Below are 25217 nucleotides of genomic sequence, written 5' to 3'. Positions count from 1 at the left end.
TGAGTCAACTTGACACAAGCTGAAGTTACCACAGAGAAAGGAGCCTCAGTTGAGGAAATGTCTCCATGAGAATCAGCTGTAAGGCTTTTTCTCAACTAGTGATCAAGGGTGGGGGACCCAGCCCATTATGGGTGGTGCCGTCCCTTGGCTGGTGTCCTGGGTTCTATAAGAGAGCAAGCTGAGCAAGCCAGGGGAAGCAAGCCAGTAAGTGACATCCCTCCATGGCCTCTGCATCAGCTGCTGACCTGCTTAAGTTCCAGTCCTGACTTCCTTTGGTGGTAAAGAGCAACATGGAAGTGTAAGCTGAGTAAACCCTTTCCTCCCCAGCTTGCTCCTTGGTCATGATGTTTTGTGCAGGAGTAGAGACCCTGACTAAGACACGGTCTGACCACAGCTGAGACTGATTATAACAGAAAATAAAAACATGCTCTTGGGTGAAGGATTTAGAAGGGATACCCATGAATTCTAATTAGATAAAAACCTCTGCTATACAAAAATTTTTCAGTGATTAATAGAAGATTTATTTATGCAAGAATAGAGCCACCTGTGCTTTATAAGGCAAGCTTAAATGTTTGGTCCCAATTTCCTTCTTGGATACGTTTTCTTTCTCTCTCTGTCTGTTTTGAAAATGTAATACCAGAAAAGGGACCAGTTCTCAGCACAGCTCCTGGAAGTGAGTTCTTGAGGTAAACATGTACTGGTCTCGAGTAGGTCTAGGAAATAAAGCCGCCCTTGACACTTGGGATCAATGTACTGAAGCAGATCCTCATGGTTAAGCACAGCCCGGTGCTCAGATGCTTGGCTTGGCCTTGGGAGGCTCACAGATCGCCATACAAATTTCTTAGTGTAGATTATACTCAGTCCTGCTTTAAGTGATGTAGGATTCTGTAACTTCCTGAAAATGTTTAATGTTCAGTTTTGTGTGTGTGTGTTTGTGTTAACATAGCCAGAGACAGTTTGAAAGCTAGGTGTGAGGTAAGCAGTCCTTAAAGCCCATCTTCAGACACTCCACTTTAGAGCGTTGAAGACATATGTTCAGAAGAAGGTGGACTTAACCTCTGAGTACAGATGCTTAAATAAAGATGATTAGAGCAGATGATGATGACCATAAAAGAAGTCCAATACCAGGCCAGGTTTGTCATACACATGTAATCGCAGCACTCTAGGGGCGGGACCAGGAGTTCACAATAATTCTCAGCTGAGCAGTGAGCTCAGGAGCAGCTTAGGATATGGGAGACCTTGCCTCAGAAGGAAGATTTTTAACACTTTTATGGGTTTTATTAGCCTATGTTAATTATATTTAACAATGGTCTTTTCTTCTCTCTCTTGAGACAGTCTTATGATGTAGCCTTGACAGGTCTGAAGCTAGCTAGCTGTGTAGAACAGGTTGGCCTCTAAGTCATAAAGCAGGCCTCTGCCTTCCAAGTTCCCAAGCACTGGGACTAAAGGTGTGTACCACCTGAGCACAATGGGGTTTTCATTCTTGTATATAATGTACATGACATTTTCATTTGTGTATATATTTTCATCATATTCATCCCCATTCTACCCCTATTACCTAAACGTCACTCATTATATGCTTGCTGTTTTGATAAGAAGAAAATTAAGCCCCACAGAGACTCGGTAGCTTCCTCTGACATATTTCACTTACTTAGTGCCTACAGAGGCCAAAAGAGAGTATTAGATTCCTCTGGAACAGAAGTTAGAGATCTCTGTCCACCAGTGCTCTTAACCTCTGAGCGAGCGAGCGAGCCATCTCTCTAGCCCCTCCACCTATGAGTATGCAAATTTGCTTTCATTTTCAGTAATTGGCATAATTATATCAAATAATTGTTTTATTAATAAATGTTTGACTTCTGTACTTATTGTCTATAGCCATTATTCAGTATTGTGTAATTTTCTTATCTGTAGTCACAAGTAGAAAAGCTTAAGAAAATCCTGCTTTCAGCTGAGTGGCTGAGGTGGGATCATTGGCTGTGCAGCAACAGTGACCCAGCAGTGCAGTCAGTGCTGCTTCCCCTGCTCTGAGGGAGGGGGGAAGAGGGGAGTCCTTGTGATAAGCCTGGGAATTATCCATATAGTAGTGTTTATAAACAAATTCAAGAATGTTCAGCTTTGTACACTAACACACAAGTCTTGGACACATATTGATTCATTTAATCTATAATTGCATGCCAGTTGTGGACCATCTTCTGTATGTACCATTTTCTTTCCTTACTGTTGACTCATGTAGTCTTTACATTCAGAGTTGTTAATTGCCCCAGATAGACTTAGACTCTGAACTGAACCTAACAGTGTGTACCTGTGGGTGTGTGCCTTGGGGGCCTGAAGAAGCAGCGAGGCATCAGACCATCTGGAGCTTGCTTTAAAGGCAGTGTGTGCCATTGTATGCGCTCTAGGAACTACGCTCCTCATGTCTGTGCTGTGCTAAAATGGACTTTCTTTTCAGGTGGAAGATTTGTAAGGAATAACTTTTGGGCATTTTTATGGAAAGCTGTTGATAATTACATTATTTTGTATCACAAAGCAGAACTAACACATACCGCTGAAGGCATTGTTAACATCTTTTTTATGTTTGGAATTCGAGGCTTCTTTGCTAGGTCAGGAGAAGATGACAGATAAGGTAAACTTAATGGAAGGTTTGATATTCGATAAAATGGCAGATGCAAGCTTAGCAAAAATTAATAAAGTACAAATAATTTTTGAGAGTAGAACAAGAAGTGGTGTGACGCTTAGTGAACAGCACAGTAAGATGCAGCAACAGTTGGCTTAGATGACTTAAGTTAGAAACAGAAGGCAAGCATGGCTCCAAGGGGAGAGGCTTTCCTGACTGTTGGAACAGTCAAAGACCTACTGTAAGCCACGGGTGTGACACTTGTCTGTGATCCGGAACTCTGGAGACAGAGGCCGGAGGATTGGGAGTTCTGGGTCAGGTTTGGATCCATAGTGAGACCTTAACTCATGGTAAAAATACAGTTTTAAAGGAAGGAGCTAGTGAACTTGATTTCTAAGGTTATTTTAAATTGGAACTTAGACAGTATGTCTTAGCTTAAGGGAGTGGGTAGCTGTAGGATGGTGAGTACTTTTTTCTGTAGACCTCAGGACTGATTGATAAATGGAGTGTTAACAAGGAAAACATATGAAATATAGCCAATTGGCGGTATTAGATCTGTAATGAATATAATCCTAACAGGTATACAATTTCAGGAGCTTTTTAAATGTTACATGGGAGATCTGGCATTGCGTTCTACACCTGTGATCCCAGCATTTGGGAGGGGAGCAGATTGGGAGTTCAAGGTCATAATCCTTGGCTGCACAGACAGGTCAAATCCAACCTAGGCTACATGGGATCCTGTTCCAAAAATAAAAACAGAAGTTATGTGAGAGAGCAGAACTAAGTCCGTTAGGTTTACTGAGCTAAGTAAAGTAAGCTAATGTGGCCCTAGACACACTTAGAAAGACTATTTGAAGAGAAACAATGTATACCTGAGGATGCAGTGCTGTAGGGTTAGCACACAGGAGAGAGGAGGAGAAGTAGCTGAAGAACTTATACACGGGGACAAAGAGGCTCCTGAAAAGTAATGGTGGCATTCTGTAATTCTAGGACACTTTGGTGTTTGAACCTTGAATTTTGCTATAGTTCTGCTTGATTACGTATCTGTCAAGAACATTGTATGAGAGCTTAGTAAAATCCCAAGAAAACCAACTGGCATGATAAAAATAAGTAATTGAAAAAATTGCACTGCTTCCGTTTTCACGGGTTATTACTTTAAAGACAGACTCCAGAGGTGACAACATGGGAATAGGGAGCTGGATACGTTGGTGCAGGAACTTGGACATTTAGCATCTAAAAATGAGGCTTACAGTAGACCAGGAGTCCAGCCCAGCTCACTGCTTAGTCTTAGAGGGCTCTCAAGACACAGATTGTTTGTACAGTTTTAGTCGGTTGAAGAGGAAGAATGATATTATTTAGTAATGATTGACGATTACATGAACATCTGGTTGTATGTATGTATGTATGTATGTATGTATGTATGTATGTATGTTAGCCCCCACAGTGATTTTCAGCTTACTGGACCATAGGCATATCCTCAGTTACCAACTGTCTAGGCTGCTTTTACACTATAAGGATAGACCCAGTAGGTCCTATAGGACCTGAACTATTTATTCTGTCTCTTCATAGGAAAAGTTTGCAACCTCTGGGATGGACTAATAAAATGAGAGTTGTTTTTTCTGGAACAGAGTAGTTATAGTGACTGGAGTAAAAATGTTAAGTGTACAAGGAGATTATTTATGTGGCACCAGGCAGCACAGCATGGTTTACATTACTGTGCTGTCCACTTCAGAGCCATTGGCCGCCCGTGACCATTTAAATTAAATGTCAGGTAAGAATCAGTCCTGTGGCAATGTGAACTAAGTGGCTGTTCAGCTTATGTGCCCAACAGCTCGGTGGCCTAGAGGATGACTGTAACCCAGAGTGCAGTTGAAGGACACCTCACCCTTAAAGTTCTCCTGCAGGGTTGCACACTAGGAAGCTCTTAGCTTTCACCTTGGACATGCCACTGCAGCAGCTACTCAGAACTGCTAGAAACTGGGATTATCCTCTTCAGTCTTCAGAATAGAAAACCGAGACACGGGGGAAGGAGCCTGCCAAGACCCCCAGCCTTGGTGTCGTCGCCTCCCAGAGCAAGGCTGTGAAGAGGCTGTGCGTGGTGGTGGTGGTCGGCTTGTATTGTGTACAGCAGAGTAGGCCTGCAGATCTTGACACTGAAAACTACCAGTCATGTGAATATAATTCATTCCTCAGGAGAAGTCTGAAGGTGAAAACCAGCTCCTTTTCTGTATTAGGTGTTAGAGTTTGGATTTGGATGTGTCTTCATAACAGTGGTAGTGAAATTATTTTGACTGAGTAAGTCATCAGCTAGAGGCTTTGTCTTGACAATGGTTGCATGTATTACTCAAGCATTCTGTGATGCTGAAATGTCCTGTCATTTTTTAGCTGAAATGGCCCCTGGCTTTTTTAAAAAAGACATATTTTTTAGCGTTGGAGACAGTACTGCCCCTCCAAGCCCCCACCCCCACCCCGCCCCACACCCCACACCCCACACCCATACACACAAGGTTTCTTTGTGTAGGCCTGGCTGTCCTGAAACTTACTTTGTAGACGAGGCTGGCCTTAAACTTGCAGAGATCGATCTGCCTGACCCGGCCCTGGCTCCTGAGTGCTGTGATTAAAGGCTTTCCCCCTTTGAGAAGTATACAGTCTGCCTGTGAAGCTGTTTAAAACGGACCACAGTATCTTTAGGCATCCATCTAGTGGGTGAACACAGCAATCTTAGTAGATTCTTCCTGCTAGTCATATCACTCTTTTGTCTGTATTTTGGCAGTTAGGCACTGTTCAGAATACTTCATAAAATGGCAACTAGTAGCCTAACATAGCCCTACAAGATAGATATTACCATCGTTTTGTAGATAAGGAGAAACCTGAGGAACCTGACATGTTAAATGATTTGACCCAAATCACACAGTTAATAAGAACCCAGGCAGTCTGGCCCACAGTCTCTGCTTTGGTCTGCTATGTTTACTTTGTTACTTGAGTTCTTTCTTATTATTAGTAGGGAGAGGCAAGCGTGTAGCATTCAGGGACTATTTTCAGGAGCTGACTCCTTCCTTCCACCCCAGGATCTGGACAAGCTACTCAGGTCTTTCCTCTTGCTCACATAACGGGCACTTTCCCTGCTGAGCTGACCTGTTGGCCTGTTTACATTGCAATTGCATTTCTTGTCTCACTTTTTAGGGGGTGGGTGTTAGCAAGTGCTGAATGCTGGTTAGATCAGCACAACAGTGTGACTTTCTGCCACTCTTGGCAGCCTCTTGAATTCACCCAGAGCAGCCACAGCAGCCTTATCTCAATGATGGTACTTGGCCAACTAAGTATCTCTTAACTTTTGTTTAATCACCAAAAGTATTTCAGGGCAAAAATGGCTTACTGGGAGGCTTCTAATATCTAGGAGAAATTTTGAAAACGTTAGTAGGAAAATGCCATTTAAATCATGTTTCATAGGTAGTTGAAACTTTTCTCCTCTCCTTTGTGTTGAACTTGATTTCATCCTCCTAAATGTCTTCTCTGTTACTAGTTGTAGCATGCCATTCTCAGATGGATCACAACTGCCCTCCACAGTTAGACCATGTGGTCCTCTTGGCTGCTTAAGAGTACACATAAGCAACCACTCACAGTGCGGCTAATTGAGAAAATTCCAACCAGTGGGGCAGCATTTCTTTTTCTTTGGTTTTTCAAGACAAGGTTTCTCTGTGTAGTTCTGGCTGTCCTGGAATTTGCTTTGTAGACCAGGCTAGCCTTGAACTCACAGAGATCCATTGGACTGCTGGAATTCAAGGTGTGGGCCACTACTGCTCAGCAAAATATCTTTTTTTTTAAAATGCATATCTATCTATCTATCTATCTATCTATCTATCTATCTATCTATCTATCTATCTATCTAGACAAGGTTTCTCTTGCTTTGGCTGTTCTGGAACAGACATTACTCTCTAGGCGATGTGTTTGTGTGTGTGTGTGTGTGTGTTTGTGTGTGTGTGTGTGTGTGTGTGTGTGTGTGTGTGTGTGTGTGTGTGTGCTCTGAGAGGCCAGATGAGAGTGTCCAATCTGGAGCTGGAGATAAAGGTGGCTGTGACCTGAACTAGCAGGGGTGCTAGGAACTGAACTTTGTCCCTCTGCAAGAACAGTATACCCTCCTACCTTTCTCTCCATTCCCTAAAATAAAAATTATTGTGGTGTAAAAGTACTGAATTTGGAAACCAAACATTTAAAAACAATTCAATAAATAATGCTTTTTAAGATACTTAATATTTTAGAAAATTTAGAATTTCAAAAGCATTAGCAATATTAAAGATATTTATATCTGTAAAAGTTATATAGGTATGTTTTAAATGAATATAATATGTTAATTGAACATATTTGCTAAAGAATAGTTTAATATTTCAAGCATGTAGCATATTTTTTTCAGTTCCAAGCATGACTTGTGTCTGTCTTCAGGGTTCGTGTTCTAATCCTGTGCTTCCTCATTTCAGGCTGAGATAGAACTGTTTGTTAACCGGCTTGATTCAGTGGAGTCTGTTCTTCCTTATGAATATACAGCGTAAGTTTCCCAGCTTGGTTTTATATAAATGTTTATGTGGCTCATCAGAATTTTGTATTTAGAACTTTATTCACTTCCTAAATGCATAGGACCTGGATGATTGGGTAGAGTTGATGGAGATGGGCTGTTACTTTAACCCTACCTGGTACACACTCTTGGCACATCTCCTGCCTTAGCCTCTCAAGTGTTGGGATTGCAGGAGTACACCACAGTACCTAGTTTGGAAACACTTTGAGACAAGACATGCTGTCCTGGGGCTAACGAGATGGCTCAGCAGGTGAGCGCACACGCTGTTCCTTCAGAGGACCCAGACTCAGTGCTCAGCACCACTGATGGCTGCCAGTGTCTGGGACTCTGGTTGCAGAGGATCCTGCATCTGCTCCCATGGGTGCCAGCACACGTGCGAACAAACACGAATCGTACTGGAGAAAACAGACGTGTCTGTTATGTCGCTTTGCAGTGTAACATACATCAGTGAAACAATGATTTTCCTTTTTTATCTGACCATAAAGATGTAATTTTGTTCTTTTTATTTTTATTTATGTATATGGGTGTTTTACCTATCCAAATGTCTGTCACCACACAGATGCCTTGCTTTGGGGCAGAAGAGGGCATCAGATGCCCTAGAACTGGAGATAGAAATGGTTGTAAGCTGCCACTTTGGTGCTGGGACTTGAACCCAGGTCCTGAGAAAAAGCTAAGCCATCTCTCCAGCCTTTTCCATACATTTTAAAAGAATTCTCCTTTGTGTTGTTGCCAGAAAGAACCACTGTTTTGTTTGAAGCACTTTTTTCCCCAAATATTTGAATGTGTGTAACCAGCCTGCGTAGTTTCATGTTACACAGCAATAAGCGTCTTTCTCGTCCTCCTCAATAGTGAGTGTCCTCACAACTGTCACGGCAGTGCGCAGTCATTGCCGTCTTCCTTGCAACCTGCAGGCATTATGTATAGCGCAGTTGTTTACCGATTGCTTACTTATAAGCATTCCATTTCCAGATGTTTTAAATTGTTACTGTCTCGTGTGTGAGGTGTGTCTGTGGAGTCAGGGGTCTTCTGCCTGTACATGACTGCGCTTGATTGCGCTGAGCTGGTCAAGCTCTGTGACGGGTGCTACCCATTGAGCCATTACATAGATACATAAGACACACACACACACACACACACACACACACACACACACACACACACACACTATCTTCTTCCAAGGTGTGGATTTTGTTGTGTGTTATGTTATGAAGTGTGCTGCAAAAAAACAAAAAAAAACCCTATGATTATTTAACTTCTGTAGTCCATATTGGTTGTTACATAGTTCCTAGACTCTAATTGACTTGTCTTTCCATTGTGCATAGAGTTTTAAAGGCGATGTTTGCTATACAAAGAAGCATATACAAAAGCTATTACCCCAAAAGAGCCTCTCTGCCCAAGTATACATAAGAAAGGAGTACAAAAGCCCTGAGTTGTCTGCCTAACTCATACAGGGCCTGAGAAAAAGTCATTGCTTTTTTAGTCTCTGGTTGTTCTGTTAAGGAGTCAACATGTTTTCTTGAATCTTTGTTCTTGTTAGGAAAAATCTGGATCTGATCCATGTTTGGGAGTGTTTTGTAATTTTTGAAATTCATCTTCCTCTTAAGTATCTCACTGTCCTGTGGCCATTATAATAGTCTCACATAACCCCCATGTTATTTCTTAATGAATGCCCTATAATTTTCTGTGACAAAATTGAATTGAGTGATCATATTGAAACCAAATTTCACTAAAGCTGACTGTAATACACAAAGAAATTAAAGAAGAGAATCATAAGATCCTGAATGTGCTTTTCCTTCCTTCTGAGTTCTCGTAGTGAAAGGATGTCAGGCACCATATCTGTAGGTGTAAGACTGATAGTCTTCTGTAAATTTGTCCTATGAAAAGATTCGAATAAAAGTTACAACAAAAGATTAATCCTGAAAAAAAGCCTGAAGAATAAAGATATAATATATAGCATATATTATATATAGTTATATGATTATATATCATATATAGTTATGATAATATGTAGTTATATATTATAATATATAATTAAACTTCACAGGAATAAGATATGATTTGTAGATTTTTTAAAAGCCTTATATGTAGAATGTAATATGTAAAATATTTCTGGTTCTGGTAGGAATTGTGACGCTTGAGACTTAAATATAAGCACCTTCCTCATTTAAAGAACTGCTAAGGAATCTTTCAAGATTGGCCAGTAGCTTTTACCTCACTGTTATTTGGGTTTTTTGTTTTGTTTTTTTCCTTCAATGTCTAAATGTTGATGTTGTTTCCTCAGGTTTGATTTTTGCCAAGCATCAGAAGGAAAACGCCCATCTGAAAATCTTGGTCAGGTATTATTCGGGGAAAGAATTGAACCCTCACCATACAAGGTTTGTATTTGGTGTTAAATAAAAAAAATTTTTTTTCTCTTTTCTTTTTTTTGGAGCTGGGGACCGAACCCAGGGCCTTGCGCTTGCTAGGCAAGCGCTCTACCACTGAGCTAAATCCCCAACCCCAAATAAAAATTTCTTACTCGTAACTTTGGAGATTTCTTTTTTGTTCTTGTTTGAGAATTGTCACAAATAACTTAGATCTCACAGTAAGGAGCAATTGCTGTAGTTTGCATCCATGAATAACTAACCTCCCTTCCTTCCTTCTTCCTTCCTTCCTTCCTTCCTTCCTTCCTTCTTCCTTCCTTCCTTCCTTCCTTCCTTCTTCCTTCCTTCCTTCTTTCCTTCCTTCTTCCTTCCTTCCTTCCTTCCTTCCTTCCTGTGTGTGCGTGTGTTTGTATATATATACAGTAGTAATTTCTTAAAGCCATGATTTAGAAAGACCCTTCTTCCTTACATAGTGTATCATTGATAGGCCTGTTCTAGTGCTGTGATGCACAATGTGGAGGCCTCTGCTCACTGTGCAGTGTGCCTCACACTAGTTTCCAGTCATGGAAGGTTGTCTCTTTACTTTGTCTCCCTTTCTTTCTGAACAGTGTCTGTGATTTCCTTCATCCCCAAGAGTGACATTGCCTGGGCTTCTCTATTGACATTTTAAAGAGATTTTTAATTTTCATTTCTTTTAGTCTTGGGTTATTTAGCTTAACTTTCTGAATCATTAAAAGTATTTTTGAGGGATGGGATATAGCCTGTTTACAGTGCTTTTTTAAACCGTGTACAATGGCCTGGAGTCTGTCCTCAGACCACAAAACCTAGCTTGGTAGCACAGGCCTGTAATCCCAGCACTCAGGGTGAGAGCAGGAAGTTCGAATGTCGTCCTCAGCCGCCTGAATGACCTGAGACCTGTCTCAGAAACAAAAAGGGTTCCTTTGAAACATCACATACATTTTTTAGGACTCCAGGTAAATGAAACTGCATATTCTCTTCGATATATGGACTTCATCATTTCCCGTAATCATCTCCTTTTTAAGCTTTGATCTTTTAAACTTAATCTCCCATATTAAGCAATCCTCTGGTCATTTTATATGTTGTCTTCTACTGTACAAAATTAAGATGTTTATAATTACAATATATCATTGTATAAATAATTTAGTGGTGTGGAAGACTATAAAATGAAAAGTAAGTCTCCTCCCTTAGTTCTGTGTAAGTTTCTTTTTAACGTTTCCTGAAGATTTGTACATACATACAAGTTGATATAAATACAATTAGGCTGTTATGTATTTAATGTATTAATATATTAATGTATATTTTATACACACACACATTTACTTTAATGTATTCTGCACTCTGCATTGTTCCTTCTCTGCTTCCTTGGGTGTTTGACCCTGCTAGAACTTTCCTGTGATGCTGTCATCTGACTGATCCCGGGTATTCCTCGGCCCACGCTGCCTCACCTGACTTCCCATTTTCCTTTCTGCAGCTCAGATTCTACCTTAGCCCCTCGCTTTCTTTTCACCAGGCTCTTCCTGTTTCTTGGCACTTCACTACATGAAGCCTCCTCTAGCTAATCCGTGGGCCTGTGTCTTCCCGGTAGCCATCTCACTCCCCCTCAGTTCAGAACCTATTTTGTGAGGCCTTGGGCGCAGAAAGATAGAACCTGGATAAGTTTGCTCCACTACAGTTCTTTTAATGATTTGTTTATTTTCATTTTAAGTGTGTGGATGCTTTTGCTTGCATGTATGTCTGTACCATGTTTGTGCAGTGGCTATGGGGGCCAGAAAATGGCATTGGGTTCTCTGGAACTGGCTACAGATGGTTATGAGGTGCCATGTGGATGCTGGGAACCAAACCTGGGTCCTCTGGAAGAACAGCCAGTGCTCCCAACCACTGAGCCATCTCTGCAGCCCCTATAGTTTCATTTTAAACCATAAATCTTCTTCAAGTAATCTAATTTGTAATCCTCTGCTCTAAAAAAACGTCAGTTTTAAATTATTTTGAAAGACAGTTGAAGACTTTTGGGAATGAAGTTACTGGGAAGAATTCAGTGTCTGGGGGGCATCAAGCAATAATTCTCTGTTACGAGTTTGAGAGATTACTTTGATAGCAGTTGCATTCATTTGTAGTAGAGGGTATTGTCGGGACTATCTGTGAAAGTACACAGACAACTTAATATTAATGTGGTATCTCTGTTACGTGGTGCTGGCCCTAGAAAGTGGAATGAACCTGGCAGAGGTGGCCCATGCCTTTAATCCCAGTAGAAGTGGCAGGCAGCCAGGTCTCTGCTTAGGGGATCTTACACTGCCAGGGACAGACAGGTGCACAACAGGTGCAGACAGGTGTAAGCTGTTGTACAAACTCTCTAGTAGGAGCTCATCCTTGACACTTCTAAATGCATGTAAGACCCTCGGGTCCTGGGAATTTTTAGATTTAATCTCATGTCCTGGGAGTTGAGGTAAAAGAGCAGAAGGATTCTTAAATAGAGAAAGATGTGTACCCAGCATTTTTCATGTTTTTCAGAAACTTTTAGGGTCAAGGTCTGTGTTAAGCAAGGCATGGTGGCACATATGTCTCTGGGGATGCTAAAGGTAGTCCCAGGTTATCCTGGGCTACCTAGCAAGATCCTGTCTCCCAGCTCAAAAAGTGTTAAGTTCTCAATTCCAAATTTAAAGTGATTCTTGAAGACTACAACATGAAAACGTGGTGTTGGGCAATAAGAGTTTCATTCTAAACCAACCATAAATGATTTTTCAAATGTATGGGTCCTATTATTTTGGAATGCAGCTTTGATTAAGAAGCCTGAATTTATTTTGAAAGATAAGCTATAGCCTAACCACCCCCTTTTTTTGTTTTTGTTTTTTTGTTTTGTTTTGTTTTGTTTTGTTTTTCTTTTCCGGAGCTGAAGACTGAACCCAGGGCCTTGCACTTGCTAGGCAAGTGCTCTACCACTGAGCTAAATCCCCAACCCCTGTTTTTTGTTTTTCTTTTTTTTTTTTTTTTAAACAGGGTTTTTGCTAAGTTTAACAAACCATCTTTTTTTTTTTTTTTTTTTAAATTTTTTGTATTTGAGTAAACTTTATCTGTCTTCAAACCCACCAGAAGAGGGCATCGGATCCCATTACAGATGGTCGTGAGCCACCATGTGGTTGCTGGGAGTTGAACTCAGGACCTCTGGAAGAGCAGTCAGTGCTCTTAACCACTGAGCCATCTCTCCAGCCCTGTTTTTTGTTTTTCAATACAGAGTTTGTCTATGTAGCCTTGGCTATTTTGGAACTCACTTCTGTAGGTGAATTTGGAACTCACCAGGCTGGCCTTGAACTTTCCTTACATCTGCCTCCCAAGTGCCAGGACTAAAGGGCAAGCACAACCACCGCCTGGCTAGGCAGTGTGCCTTAATTTCGTTTTGATCCTTCTGTGTTTTATTTCTAGATGTTTTTACTCTATTTAAGTCTATAGTAAAGGAAAGTGAGAGGCTGCAGCCATCTGAAGGCTGTCTTGTCACCTTTTTCTGTGACATCTGTTTAGGTCAGGAAAAGTGCAGTTTAAGACAGTGTGTGGATCATAAAACCTCATGTACATGTAAACACTCGCTCACTGATGCTTCCGTTCACTGGGCCAGCGTTTGAGAGTTAGCTACTTTTTGTGTGCCCCAGGCACTGCTACAGATGGAGAATGTAACGGTGGACAGGACAAAAGAAATCCCTGGCCTTTGTGGATCTTTGGTCTTGATGGCTTGGAGGAACCTGGAGATAACTAAAGTGTACAGTGTGTCAGTTACTTGGGAAAGAATTCCCAAAAGTAAAACAATGCGGACAGAAAGTTTGTCATTTTAGATAAGACTTACTGAGAGGTGACATTAAATGTAAATGTAGAAAGTCTCACTGAGATGACATTGATACCAGACCTTAAAAGTAAGGGAAGGAATAAGCCACACAAGTAAGTGCCTAGGAAGGTGTTGTAGAGCAGACAGCAGATGGCAGGTCCCCAGGGGTGGACAGCCTGGGATAGTCAAGGTGCACAAAGAAGGGAGTACAGCCTGAGCACGGGAGTGATGGAGACTGGTGAGAGAGGAGCGAGCACAGTTGAGGTTAGAGCCCTTGTAGCATGCTTGAGGCTCTGGGTTCAAGCCTTACCACCATGAGAAACAACAGTGACTAAAACTTTGGCCGCTTCACATCTGAGAAAGATGGGAGATTGTTGCTCACTATTGGGGCGTATTGAGAACAGACTGGAGAGTGTAAGGAGAAAACCCAGTCAGATTTTACAGCTATCCAGATAGGGTTTGGTGGTGGTTTAGACCTTAGGGAGGAGAGTGTGACTTGGTTGTACTCTTAGAATCAGCTTATTGTTTTGGAAGTAGAGCTGAGAGAATTAGCTAAGGAGTAGGATATAGACTGGGGTTTCCATTTCCTAAGGCAGATAAAACAGAAGAGTAAATTTGGGACATCTCATGCCCTCTTCTGGCTATTGTGGTACTTGCACACATTTGGCACATGGACACTAAAATTAAAGGTGTGTATTTTATAATATGGAGAGTGATAAAACAAGACACCTCCTGCCCACCATGTGTGTGCTTATAGGTACACCAACACCTCTCTGCATGCATATGCACCACACAATACACTACAGTTAAATAAAATAGGACAAAATTGAGCTTGTGTGTCGCAAAGGGGAGTTGGCTTCTTTGCCATCTAATAACAGCTCAGCAGTTAAAAGTACTCCTGTGCTTTCAGAGGACCTGGTTTGATTCCCAGCACCCACAGCTTACAGCTTGTCTGTAACTCTAGTCCCAGAGGATCCAACCTCTGGCCTGAGTGAGCATGCATGTGGGATACAGACATACACATAGAAGTACAAAGTACTGTTAAATCCACAGCAGTGATGTAAAGTACATAATTCCCAACTAAACATAAGGAGAGCAACATTCTTACAGCTCAACCCTTTTAGGGCAGATCCTGACTGGCATTTCTTTGTTTGTGTCTTTAATGCCTTGATTTTTCTCATTTGTACCAAGCATATACATTTATTGGTGGAACTGATGAGTATAAAGCATGCAGATAGAGCGTGGGAGCATTACAGGCACGACAGCTGCGGCTCTGTGCCCTCAGCGCTGGGCGTGTCAGCACCTACAACCCCAGTTGGGGAGCACAGAGACCCTGGAACTGTGAGTCGATGAGCTCCATGTTTGCTGACAGCCTGTTCAAAACTAAAGAGAGCCATAGAAGACAATGTCTGATGTTAGCTCATGGGCTTCTTGTGCTGCACATGTGTAAAATGCACATGTGTAAGACACCCACTTGCTCACTGTCTCTTTAATTTTCCTTTACAGTTGAGCACAAAAGTTGAGTCAGCTAAATCCAGTTCCCACCTATTAGATGGAGGTGTAAGACTTACAGCTGTTGGATTGCTGATAGCAGATAATGTTTATCTCCCCTTATCTAAGTTGGACCTCTATGCCTCTCATTCTGTCATATTAGTACTTTTATACTACTTTTCACTTTTTAAAAATGGGGGTTGGGGATTTGGCTCAGTGGTAGAGCACTTGCCTAGCAAGCACAAGGCCCTGGGTTCGGTCCCCAGCTCCGAAAAAAAGAAAAGAGAAAAGAAAAGAAAAGAACCTTAAGGTTCAAAATAATGCTACAATACTGTGTTTTAGATGGAGGTAATGGCATGGTGAGAATTAAACTGTTGGCTGACAGGTGGCAGCAGTGGGCTGCACTTAAGCATCCCCTCAGTAGGTTGGTGTAGGGATGTTAATAAGTAGCATACAGAAGTGGGCCACGAGCAGCTGTTAGTGCACACCTATAGGGATCCCAGCACTTGGGGGGGGGGGCTTAGATAGAAGACCTTGTTTCAAAAACAAATCAAAAATCGCAAGTCAAGTAGACTGTTTAAAAACAAAACACAATTTTTTCTTTTGTTTTTGGAGACAGGATTTCTCTGTGTAGTCTTGGCTATCCTGGAATTTACTGTGTAGATCAGGCTAGCCTCAAACTCAGAGATCCACCTGCCTCTGCCTTCTGAGTCCTGGGATTAAAGGCATGTGCCACCACCACCTAGCAAAACATAGTTTTTGTATTAAAAATTATTGTGATGTATTTGTGTAGTTGATATGTCACAGCCTTCTGAAAATATGAAGATGTGTATAGGGGGTTTGTTTTGTTTGTTTTGTTTTGTTTTGTACTGGATGTTGAGTCAGAGCCTCAGGCTTACACTCGGCAGTGTGCTCTACTCCTTACCCCTCAGCCCAATGAATAGCATTTTTAAAATTAAGACTTAAATGCTCCCAGTAAAACATCATGAACCTATTATTAAACTTGTGTGAGTGGTGTGTGCGAGTGTGTGCATGTGTCTGTGTGTGATGTAAAATCTGGACTGAATATTGGAGGAACCTCTAGTTTTTAAATTTGGTTACTAATTTTTAATTTTACCTTAAGTATATATAGAACCCTGAAAATTAGCAGTCTTTAAACTTGAGTAAAGGGTCATGTTTGCTTTGATTTTAGATATTCAAATGTGGCAGTGTGGTCACTTCTGAGTCTTCTAGGGAACATTAGGGGCACTTGATTGGTTCCTGTTCACTTGGATGCTAGCACAGAAATCTTGGGTCCTTGTTACTAGAAGCCATCAGCTCCAGAAGTGTAGAAGGTACCGCTGGGGAAATGTTCTGCCTTTTTCTTCTAGATCACATTTACATGTAGAAGATGAATAGATTGAAGTTATCAGACCACAAAGGAAAAACTTAGGATAAGAAAACTTGGAGCCTTTATGGAGAAGCGAGTTGAAGTAACTGAGTGAGCTGCGGTGCAGTTCAGATTTTTATCACCAGTACTGGTGACTTAAACTATCTGTTATCTCAGGAAAAACCTGTATCTATTTGCATAATTTTTATTAATGTACCCTCTGCTTTCTTTTTATACAGTTTACATTTAATAAGGAGGAAACCTGTAAGCTCGTTTGTACGAAAACATACCATACAGAGAAGGCTGAAGACAAACAGAAGTTAGACTTCTTGAAAAAAAGCATGCTACTGAACTATCAGCATCACTGGTGAGAGAGAGGTGTAGTGGTTGGGGCTTTGAAGATGAAATTTCTGTATCATTGTCTACAGAGACTAAATTGTAGGTTTAATATGTTACAGACTTCTGTTCATGCCAGAGCAGTGACTATGTGAGGTGCTTCCTGTACTCAGACCTGCTGCTCTGCTTCTCTGGCCCTGTGTAGTTAACACGGGAGACATTTAGGGTGTAGGGAAGAGCTGGGATCAACCCTGTGGATTTTATTGTTTGTTAGTAGCATCTTCTTACAAATGGAATCTACTTCATGTTCTGTAACCATGTTGCAACAGTAACAAGTTTCTTCACAGTTTGTGTTGAGGATTGTCTAGACTGGGTCCTGGAGATAAAGAAGCAGAGACTAGGGTGCCTGGTGCTGTCTTGTGGCAGAATGTTGACTGGCATGTGTAAGGCTCTTGGTTCTATTCAAGTACTGCAGGTAGGAGAGATTACAGAAGCATTTGTTCCTTAGCAGCTTCCATACAGGAAGGCATCTAGAAATCTTGAGCTAATTTTTGCAATTAGTCTAGGTCCATTTTAATGCCAGAATAAGTTAATAAGAAGAAAATCAATTTAAGGTAGTTTACAAGGTTAGGAAGTGTTCGTTAGTGAGATTTACTAAGCAGTTTGTGAAGGCAGTTGCAAACAAACGACTGCTTTAAACATCAACGGGAAAAGAGCTGCTAAATAATAGTTCTTGCCATTGAGTTGGGAACTTCTGTGATTTTAAGTCTGCATCAAGAACATGGAGACTTGTAATTCTAGACTTCAGTCCTGGACCCCCCAGGCCGCTCTATTTTTTGGAAGCTTTGATTCTCAGTTGTGGGTTTACTGAAACTGAGTTGAGTACATTTTTATTTCAGAAGGTTTATACTACATAACTTGACTTTAAGCAGAATTGGCAGAAATAAAATGTGCCCCTCAGAATTTTAAAAGATCTTTTAAAGTACTGAATTCTTACAGAATCTTACTGTGGATTTAGTACCTTCCTTTGTACCAAGCTGCTTTAGGGAGGCTATGATTACTTTCTAAATTATTAAGCTTGTGAAAAACCCTCAAGTGGTACAGAAAAATATTAACTAGCAAGAGCTCTCCAGCGCTGCCAGCCATTTATCCTGTCCTGGCCCCTGCTGGGCGGCACTGTTTGTCCGTCATGTTTTCAGATTTCTGCATCTGTGTGTATGTGAAAGGCTGGGCATTGTTAGGAAATATGAAAGCTGAGGTATTATTCTGTACTTTATTCTGTTACTAGGTGTTTTTCCAAGTCCGATGCCTTTGTAGGTCCGTATTTGATTTGTTTTTATAGATGTATGAATTTTCTGATGTGAACAGTGATTTTTCTTTTTCTACAGAACATTGTAAATTCTTTATCCTCATTATAGAGAAAGGTTAATGTGTTATAGTTTTCTTATCTGAGTTAAGTGATTTTTATTTTTACTTAGGCCATTAAGAGTGGGTTAGAGATCTTTGAAGCTGACTGTCTTAGCTGGAGCAGTTCCATCATTGTAGAGCCCACTCTGGTACCTGAGCTCCGTCCAGCTGTCCTGTGCACTCCGTCCCTCAGCTGCCCTGTGCACTCCGTCCCTCAGCTGCCCTGTGCACTCCGTCCCTCTGCTTTCCGTTGGATCCTGGATCAGAGCGAGCACAGTGTGTGCCTGCATTACTGAGGCTGGATGGACACCTTAGCTGTGCTGAGCAAGCGCTGCACTGCGTTCTTTATGAGGCTTTAAAGATAAAGTTGTACTTAACTGGTTGTCCTCAAACTAACTCAGTGTTCAGTGACATAGAACTTCTAGCCTTACAGCAGCTTACGGTGTAGGAAGGGATTCTGAGATAGCTTCGGCACATTTAATCTCAGACCCTACCAGTTCAACAAAGGAGAGTGGTGCACAATTTTCGAAACAGCAAAATCCTCATTTGTATAGATCTGCTTGTGTTAAAACTATGCAGTAGGACTTAATTGCCAAGTTTCATTCAGTTTTGCTATGTGTTTGGTTACTTCAGTCTAATCAGAAACCTTTATAACTGAATTATTGGGAAAGTAACTTCTTTATAATAAAGCCTATTGCTGTCAGTGTTTAACACAGAGGTCCTGGAATGTAGAGGAGAAAATGCCCTCTACACTGGAAAGAGTTCTTTCTGGTAGAAAGTCGGGACCAGTCATCCCGCTGTCATCTTTGGACCCTTCTTCCATGCTCTTAACCACTGTGCTGAATTGGAACGAGGGTTGAATTTTTAGAAATTTAATACTGCTTCCTGATTATGAAAGCAATAATTTTAAGTGTTATTTTAAATTTTTTCTTACATTTATTTCAAAGGGGTTCTCTTTCTGTTTAGTATATTCTAATACCTGAAATAGCTATTAAATCAAGACATTAAATTACAAATAAGTGAAATGTTTGTTTTTAAAACTCTAATTGCCCCCAACTTCAGTACTCTAATTTTTAGGTAGTGTTTTCATTATAGTTGGCTAGCATAAAGACATTTTATGTTGCCTATATACACTCACTGGTCATAATTCATTCTGTCTGAAGCAACTGACTGATTATCTAGTTCCCCACAAAACTCTTCAATTATTTATACAGCATTGTTTTATGTTTCTAATATTTTATAATGTTATAGTCTTTTGGGTGTAATATTAAACAGCTTAATAGTATAGGTGATTCTAAGATTTGTGCACAGAGTGCTATTAAGTAGCATGTAAATATGACAAGACATGTTTTATTAGGTCATTAACATACACCTTGGGTGAATAGAGAATCATAATTTTAGTTCCTAGGGCACATTAATTAAAAAATAAAACATGCCCTGGAGTGTAGTCTTATGACTGTGATACAGCTAGTATATTTTGGCTAATTTTATATTTTGTATCCTGCAGTGTGATCTGAGCATAGGCAACCACATGTGCAGACTATAATGTAGTTTCACAGTGCCACAAGACTTCATTATTTTAATGTTTTTTTTTTTCACTATAAACTTTGAAAGATTTGGTTCTCTTGCTTTATAGCAATGTTCTTTTATAAATTACTTGGATTTATAAGTTTTAACAGAAAATACTGTAATTTCCACTTTTTTCTTCACTCTTTAGTTAAATTTCATCTTGCAGATGTATTCTTTTTGCCTTCTGTTGAGTTCCTGTAGTAGACATCATTTATGTTTACCTTAAAAGCTCCTGAGGAACAGATCCATTGGTTTGCACCTGCTTAAAGCTTCAGGAGCTCTGCTGAAGGCGGACATTGTCCTCAGGTGCCTGGATGATGTCATTAAATTGACAGCTGCAGCAGGCCAATTTACAGAACTGCTTTTCTTCGTGCATTTGTAGTTTCAGAGCCTCTAGTAACTGTATTCTTACTACAGTGTATCATGGGTTCCATGAAAACAGTGTTGAATTTTGTAAGGCATTTAAAGATGTCTACAGCTTATGAAATGAGGACACTGATTTAAGCTGTGCTTCTTAGCTGCATTTACTCAGATCACTAACTTGACTTTTACTCACTTGCGCAGGATTGTGGATAATATGCCTGTTACGTGGTGCTATGAGGTTGAAGACAATCAGAAGTTCTGTAATCCTGGATTTCCTATTGGCTGTTATATTACAGATAAAGGCCATGCGAAAGACGCCTGTGTTATCAGTGTAAGTGTGTGATAAACTGCACTGCTTCTTAGGAGAGTTCAGTCTTTGAACAGAACTGTTACAAGCATGAACGCTAGATTACTTAGATTAATTCTGCACACAGTTAACTCTAGAAATGAAATAATTCAGATTCAGTTCAGGATTTGGTTCAGGATTTACAGTCTCTTGTGGTTGGAGGTGAAGGTGATGTGAAGGGCCAAGCCTTTGTTCTGGGCTGGAGGAAGGACGGTTCACCTTAAGAGCTTGTGGAGACGACCTGAGTTGGAGGCCCAGCACAAAAGCCCAGCACTATAGTTCAGGAGACCGGGTGTCCTCTTCTGTCCTGCAAGAGGTCTGGTGCTCAAGACACACATATTCTCACAACACTAAAATACATTTATTTTAGGGGCTGAAGCCATGGCTCAGAGGTTAGCAGCATGTACTGCTCTTCCAAGGAATATAGCTTCAGTTCCCAGCTGGTTTACAACCCTTCAGCTCAAGAGACTCCATGCCTGTTGCCTGTCCTACACAGACATACACCCATGCAGATAATTAAAAATAAAAATAATTCTTTGAAAGGTGTGCAGGCCCGGTCTCAACCACATAGCCCTAGCTGTCCTGGTTCTCTCTATGGTAGACCAGGCTGGTCTCAAACTGTCTCTGCCTCCTGCGTGCTGGAATCAAAGGCATACACCACCATGCCCCTGCTAAGAATAAATCTTTTTAAAAGTTTCGTTTTTTTAATTTAAAAAAGTTAGATTCAGGGCCTGGAGAGATGGCTCAGTAGTTAAGAGCACTGACTGCTCTTCCACATAGAGCAACCACATAGAGGCTCACAACCATCTGTAATGGGATCTCTGCCCTCTTCTGGCCTGCAGATAAACATGCAGATAGAGCACTCACATAAAATAAATAAATTTTTAAGCATTTTTCAGTTTTTTTTTTTTTTTGGTTCTTTTTTTCGGAGCTGGGAACCGAACCCAGGGCCTTGCGCTTCCTAGGCAAGCGCTCTACCACTGAGCTAAATCCCCAACCCCTCAGTTTTTTCTTCAAGACAATCCATGACATTTTAATTGAGCCTTTAGTTTATGAGGTAAAAGGAAAAGCAACTCTGTTGAATACTTTATATAGCTATAGGAAAATATCTGAGACTTAAAGGGAGTTACAGGGGTTATGTTTCTCAAAAGTGGAGATCAAGTAAAGAAGCTTTAAACTCTTTTAATTTTCCTGTTGATCTTCCCTTACAATAGTAACAGCTCTAATTAGCCCCATTAGGTCTTTATGTTTGCTGATGTCTGATCTGAAGTACTGGTTTCAGTCACTAATTCCACTTCAGAAATGAGCTTGGTGATTGGTGGAATTTTGGCATCCGGCTGTTCTTTCTTTCTTTCTTTCCATAGGCGCATTCTGGTTCAATCTCCAGTCTTTTTCCTTTACTCATAGTCAAGAGGCTCCATCCCATCCTCTGATACCCTGGCCCACGCCAACCTTAAAGCTTAAAGGCTTGGCATTTTTCTTTTTTGAACTTGTTTGAATATTAGTATCAAAAACAATTCCATCTGGGAGTGTCCCTGTATGCCAGCTGTGAACAACATCTCCCTTTTCAGGAAAGTTGGTTTTATCGCCCTTTCTTAGAACAGATTTTGTATATTTGGGTGGATCCTCATCAAGAGTCTCTTCAGACTTGGGTTCTTTTGGTTTATCACATATATCATGTTTTTCACCCGTCCAGATACTTGACTTAGAGTCAGAACCCTTGAAACACTTACTTTCAAATAGATGGGGATAAGCAGTAACCAGATGGTCCTTATTAGCAGTTTTCGTTGTGTTCTTTATGTTTCCCGGTAATTTATGCTCTGCAGGAAACGAGTCTTAACTGTGATCCTGAAGAAACTTGATAATGTCCTCCTTGGGCAGCTGCTCACTGCTCAGCTGCTCCACAGTCCAAGCCTGCTGAGGAACAGCCGCTGCCATCTTCCCCTGCTGTGTTTTTTTTTTTTTAAGGTTTATCTTTTTACGTATATGAATATACTGTAGCCCTCTTCAGACACACCAGAGGAGGGCACTAGATCTCATTACAGATGGTTGTGAGCCACCATGTGGTTGCTGGGAATTGAACTCAGGACCTCTGGTGCTCTTACCACTGAGCCATCTCTCCAGCCCACATTTTTCTGCTTTGAAAAGAAAAAAGCTAGACTCGGGGTCAGTGAGATGTTTCAGTAGGTAAAGGTTCTGTTCCCAGGGCCTTTGTGGAGAAGGAGACAGCTGACTCCCTGAGCTTGTCCTCTGACTGCCATGCATGTGCCCACACATACACAGTAAGAAGTTATCTCCGTAAACCTAGAAGTCTTAAGGAAAAGTAAGAAGAACTGCTAAGAGTCGGAGGAGCTCTGCAGGAGGATGTCTGACACATAAATCTTATGCATCAAGAACATGGAGACACTGGAGTCAGAAGGGGTCTCGAAGTTTGTGAGTTTGTGTTGCAGAAGTTTTAGAATGTACTTTTTATCAAACCTGTTTGTCTTTGAACAGACATTAATGTGGAATTGTTATTAAATTCAATATGCAACAGTCATTAATTTTATATTATTTTACCAATATTGGGAGTATAAGGTTTCCGTATACTGAGGCAACCTGATTTAGTCTCTTACTGGATGTGATGTACTAAGTTTGCGTAAATCTCCTTAAATTGATTAATCCTCTTGTGAAAGTTGAACAGAGGCACCTGAGGAGCTTAGGTTATTGCTTGTAAACCTGAATAGTTTTACAAATTTTTAGAAAGGTTTACTTAAATGTGAACAATCTAACATATTCATAATGTTGCTTTTTTAACATTTTAAATAAAAGCTAGAAAATATTAATTATTTAAGCAGATATTTAATTTTATGTAAAAATTTAAACCTTAATTTTTGGCTTGTGAGGACCTCAACCTTCAAACTTAGCACTGTAATGGGGAGCAGTTAAACCTCCGTCCGAGTCTCTGCTGTTGTTACTGTGGCCTTTGTGAGACACTGTGCTTGACTGTCCTGTAGCTGCGGTTGTGTCTTTAACTGTGAGTTCTGTTTCACAGTCAGAATTCCATGAGAGAGACACTTTCTACATCTTCAATCATGTTGACATCAAGATACAATATCACGTTGTTGAAACCGGGTCCATGGGAGCGAGATTAGTGGCTGCTAAACTCGAACCAAAAAGGTAAAGAACAAACAACAGACACCCGATTACAGCCAGGCACGGCGGCTCAGCTTATAATCCTACACTGTGGGAGGCTAAGGCAGAGGGTTGCAGTGGGTGTGAGGTGGCCTAGGTTACATTGTGAGTTCCACGCTAGCCTGCCCTAAAGAGTGAGGTTATATACCTCAGCAACTCCCAGGAACAAATAGAAGTGAAACTCGGGTCCAAAGAGAAAGTATCTTTTGAGATTAAGTAGCTTATTACTTAATCATTATTCTGACGTTTGCAGATTAGTTACGGTGAAAACTCCTTTCAGTGTACAGAGAAACTGTAGTAGTTATTTTTCTGTAATGGAAAGTGGTCAGATTGACACCCCCAATTTTGCTTTGTTTTCCATTCAGGAGTTTTCACAGCCTTTTGGTTTGTTGTAAGCACAGAGTGGTTGGCTCAGTGTAGTATAAAGAGCATCTCTTCAGTGACAGATGGCTTTATTGCTCAGAGGCCCTTGTGGTTGTTGGTCCTGTCATTTTAAAGTCTCCATGTCAGTTTGCAAGGGAGTCTTCTGAGGTTGTTGAGGTGTTTGCTTGAAAATACCTGTTTTGAGCCAGGCCTGTGGAGCCCACTGTTCCCAGCACTCAGGACGCAGAGGCAGGCAGTTCTCTGAGGTGCAGGACAGCCTGGTCTACAGAGTGACTCCCAGACAGCCACAGCTACAGAGTACTCTCGGTATGAGAGATGGGGGAGAGAGGGGGAGGCAGACGGCAGGCAGACAGACAGACGAGAATGAACCTGTTTTGGCTGTGGGTTATATTTTTCCATGACTTTCTTTGCCACTGTTACATTTCACATTATTGGTGGTAAAAAAAAAAAAATACATGACATACTAAGATGGCAATTAAATTAAACCCCTCTGTGGGCTTTGCTTTCATAAGATTGACTAGGTGCAGTGGCTTGTGCCTGCAGTACCAGCAGGAGGGTCACGAGTCCAGACATGAAGACCAGCATAAACAGTGTGGAGAGACCGGATCTTAAAAGAGGAGTGGGCTTCAGTGTTTTAGATTTTTATTTATTTGTTTTATGTATGTGAGTACACTGTCGCTGTCTTCAGACACACCAGAAGAGGGCATGGGATCTCATTACAGATGGTCGTGAGCCACCATGTGGTTGCTGGGAATTGAACTCAGGACCTCTGGAAGAGCAGTCAGTGCTCTTAACCACTGAGCCATCTCTCCAGCCCGGCTTCAGTGTTTTTAATGCTTATACTTAAGTATGTAGCTAAGCAGGTTATTTCTGTGACATCAATGTTTATGCTGTGAAGTGTGACACAAGGACCAGGGAGATGGCTCTGCTGTAGATACGTTCTCTAAATAAACCTCAGTTCAAGCCTCATCCCACAGTAGAAGAGGAGGCCTGGCTCCCGACGTCTCCACAGTCCCCACACACGTACATGCTATGGCACACGTGCCTGTGCACACAGGTACATGCTATGGCACACAGGCCTGTGCACACACAGAGTCAGATTTGAGACAAATATTGTATTGTGGTATGAATGATGTCATTTTTAATGTTTAGCTACATTGTGAAATTTAGGGGAAATTTATGGCCTGTATTTTACCTCATTTTCTAAACTGAACATTTTTATTATCTTGCCAACTGTTCTTCCCACAGCTTCAGACATACCCATATAGACAAACCAGACTGCTCTGGACCCGCCATGGATATAAGCAACAAGGCTTCTGGGGAGATCAAAATCGCCTATACTTACTCTATTAGTTTTGAGGTGAGTTTGTTTTTAATCTTTAGTATAAATCAGACATTG

At 41.0% G+C, this 25217-nt stretch overlaps 1 protein-coding gene and 1 pseudogene across 1 annotated transcript in view; one reads left to right on the top strand and one right to left on the bottom strand.

The window, feature by feature from the left end:
* Tm9sf2 (transmembrane 9 superfamily member 2) overlaps positions 1 to 25217 on the top strand; it is a 51481-nt gene that overhangs the window by 7563 nt on the left and 18701 nt on the right. Inside the window, exons 2-7 of the mRNA XM_032918391.1 lie at positions 7090 to 7157; positions 9466 to 9559; positions 16479 to 16606; positions 20116 to 20245; positions 23295 to 23419; positions 25067 to 25178. Coding sequence (XP_032774282.1) covers positions 7090 to 7157; positions 9466 to 9559; positions 16479 to 16606; positions 20116 to 20245; positions 23295 to 23419; positions 25067 to 25178 — 657 coding nt within the window. The remainder of the gene's footprint in view (positions 1 to 7089; positions 7158 to 9465; positions 9560 to 16478; positions 16607 to 20115; positions 20246 to 23294; positions 23420 to 25066; positions 25179 to 25217) is intronic.
* LOC116913836 lies at positions 21496 to 22198 on the bottom strand (annotated as a pseudogene).

Source organism: Rattus rattus, chromosome 12 (assembly GCF_011064425.1).
Source record: "Rattus rattus isolate New Zealand chromosome 12, Rrattus_CSIRO_v1, whole genome shotgun sequence".
In the NCBI taxonomy this organism is placed as follows: Eukaryota; Metazoa; Chordata; class Mammalia; order Rodentia; family Muridae; genus Rattus; species Rattus rattus.
This window is presented reverse-complemented; position numbering and strand designations above follow the sequence as displayed.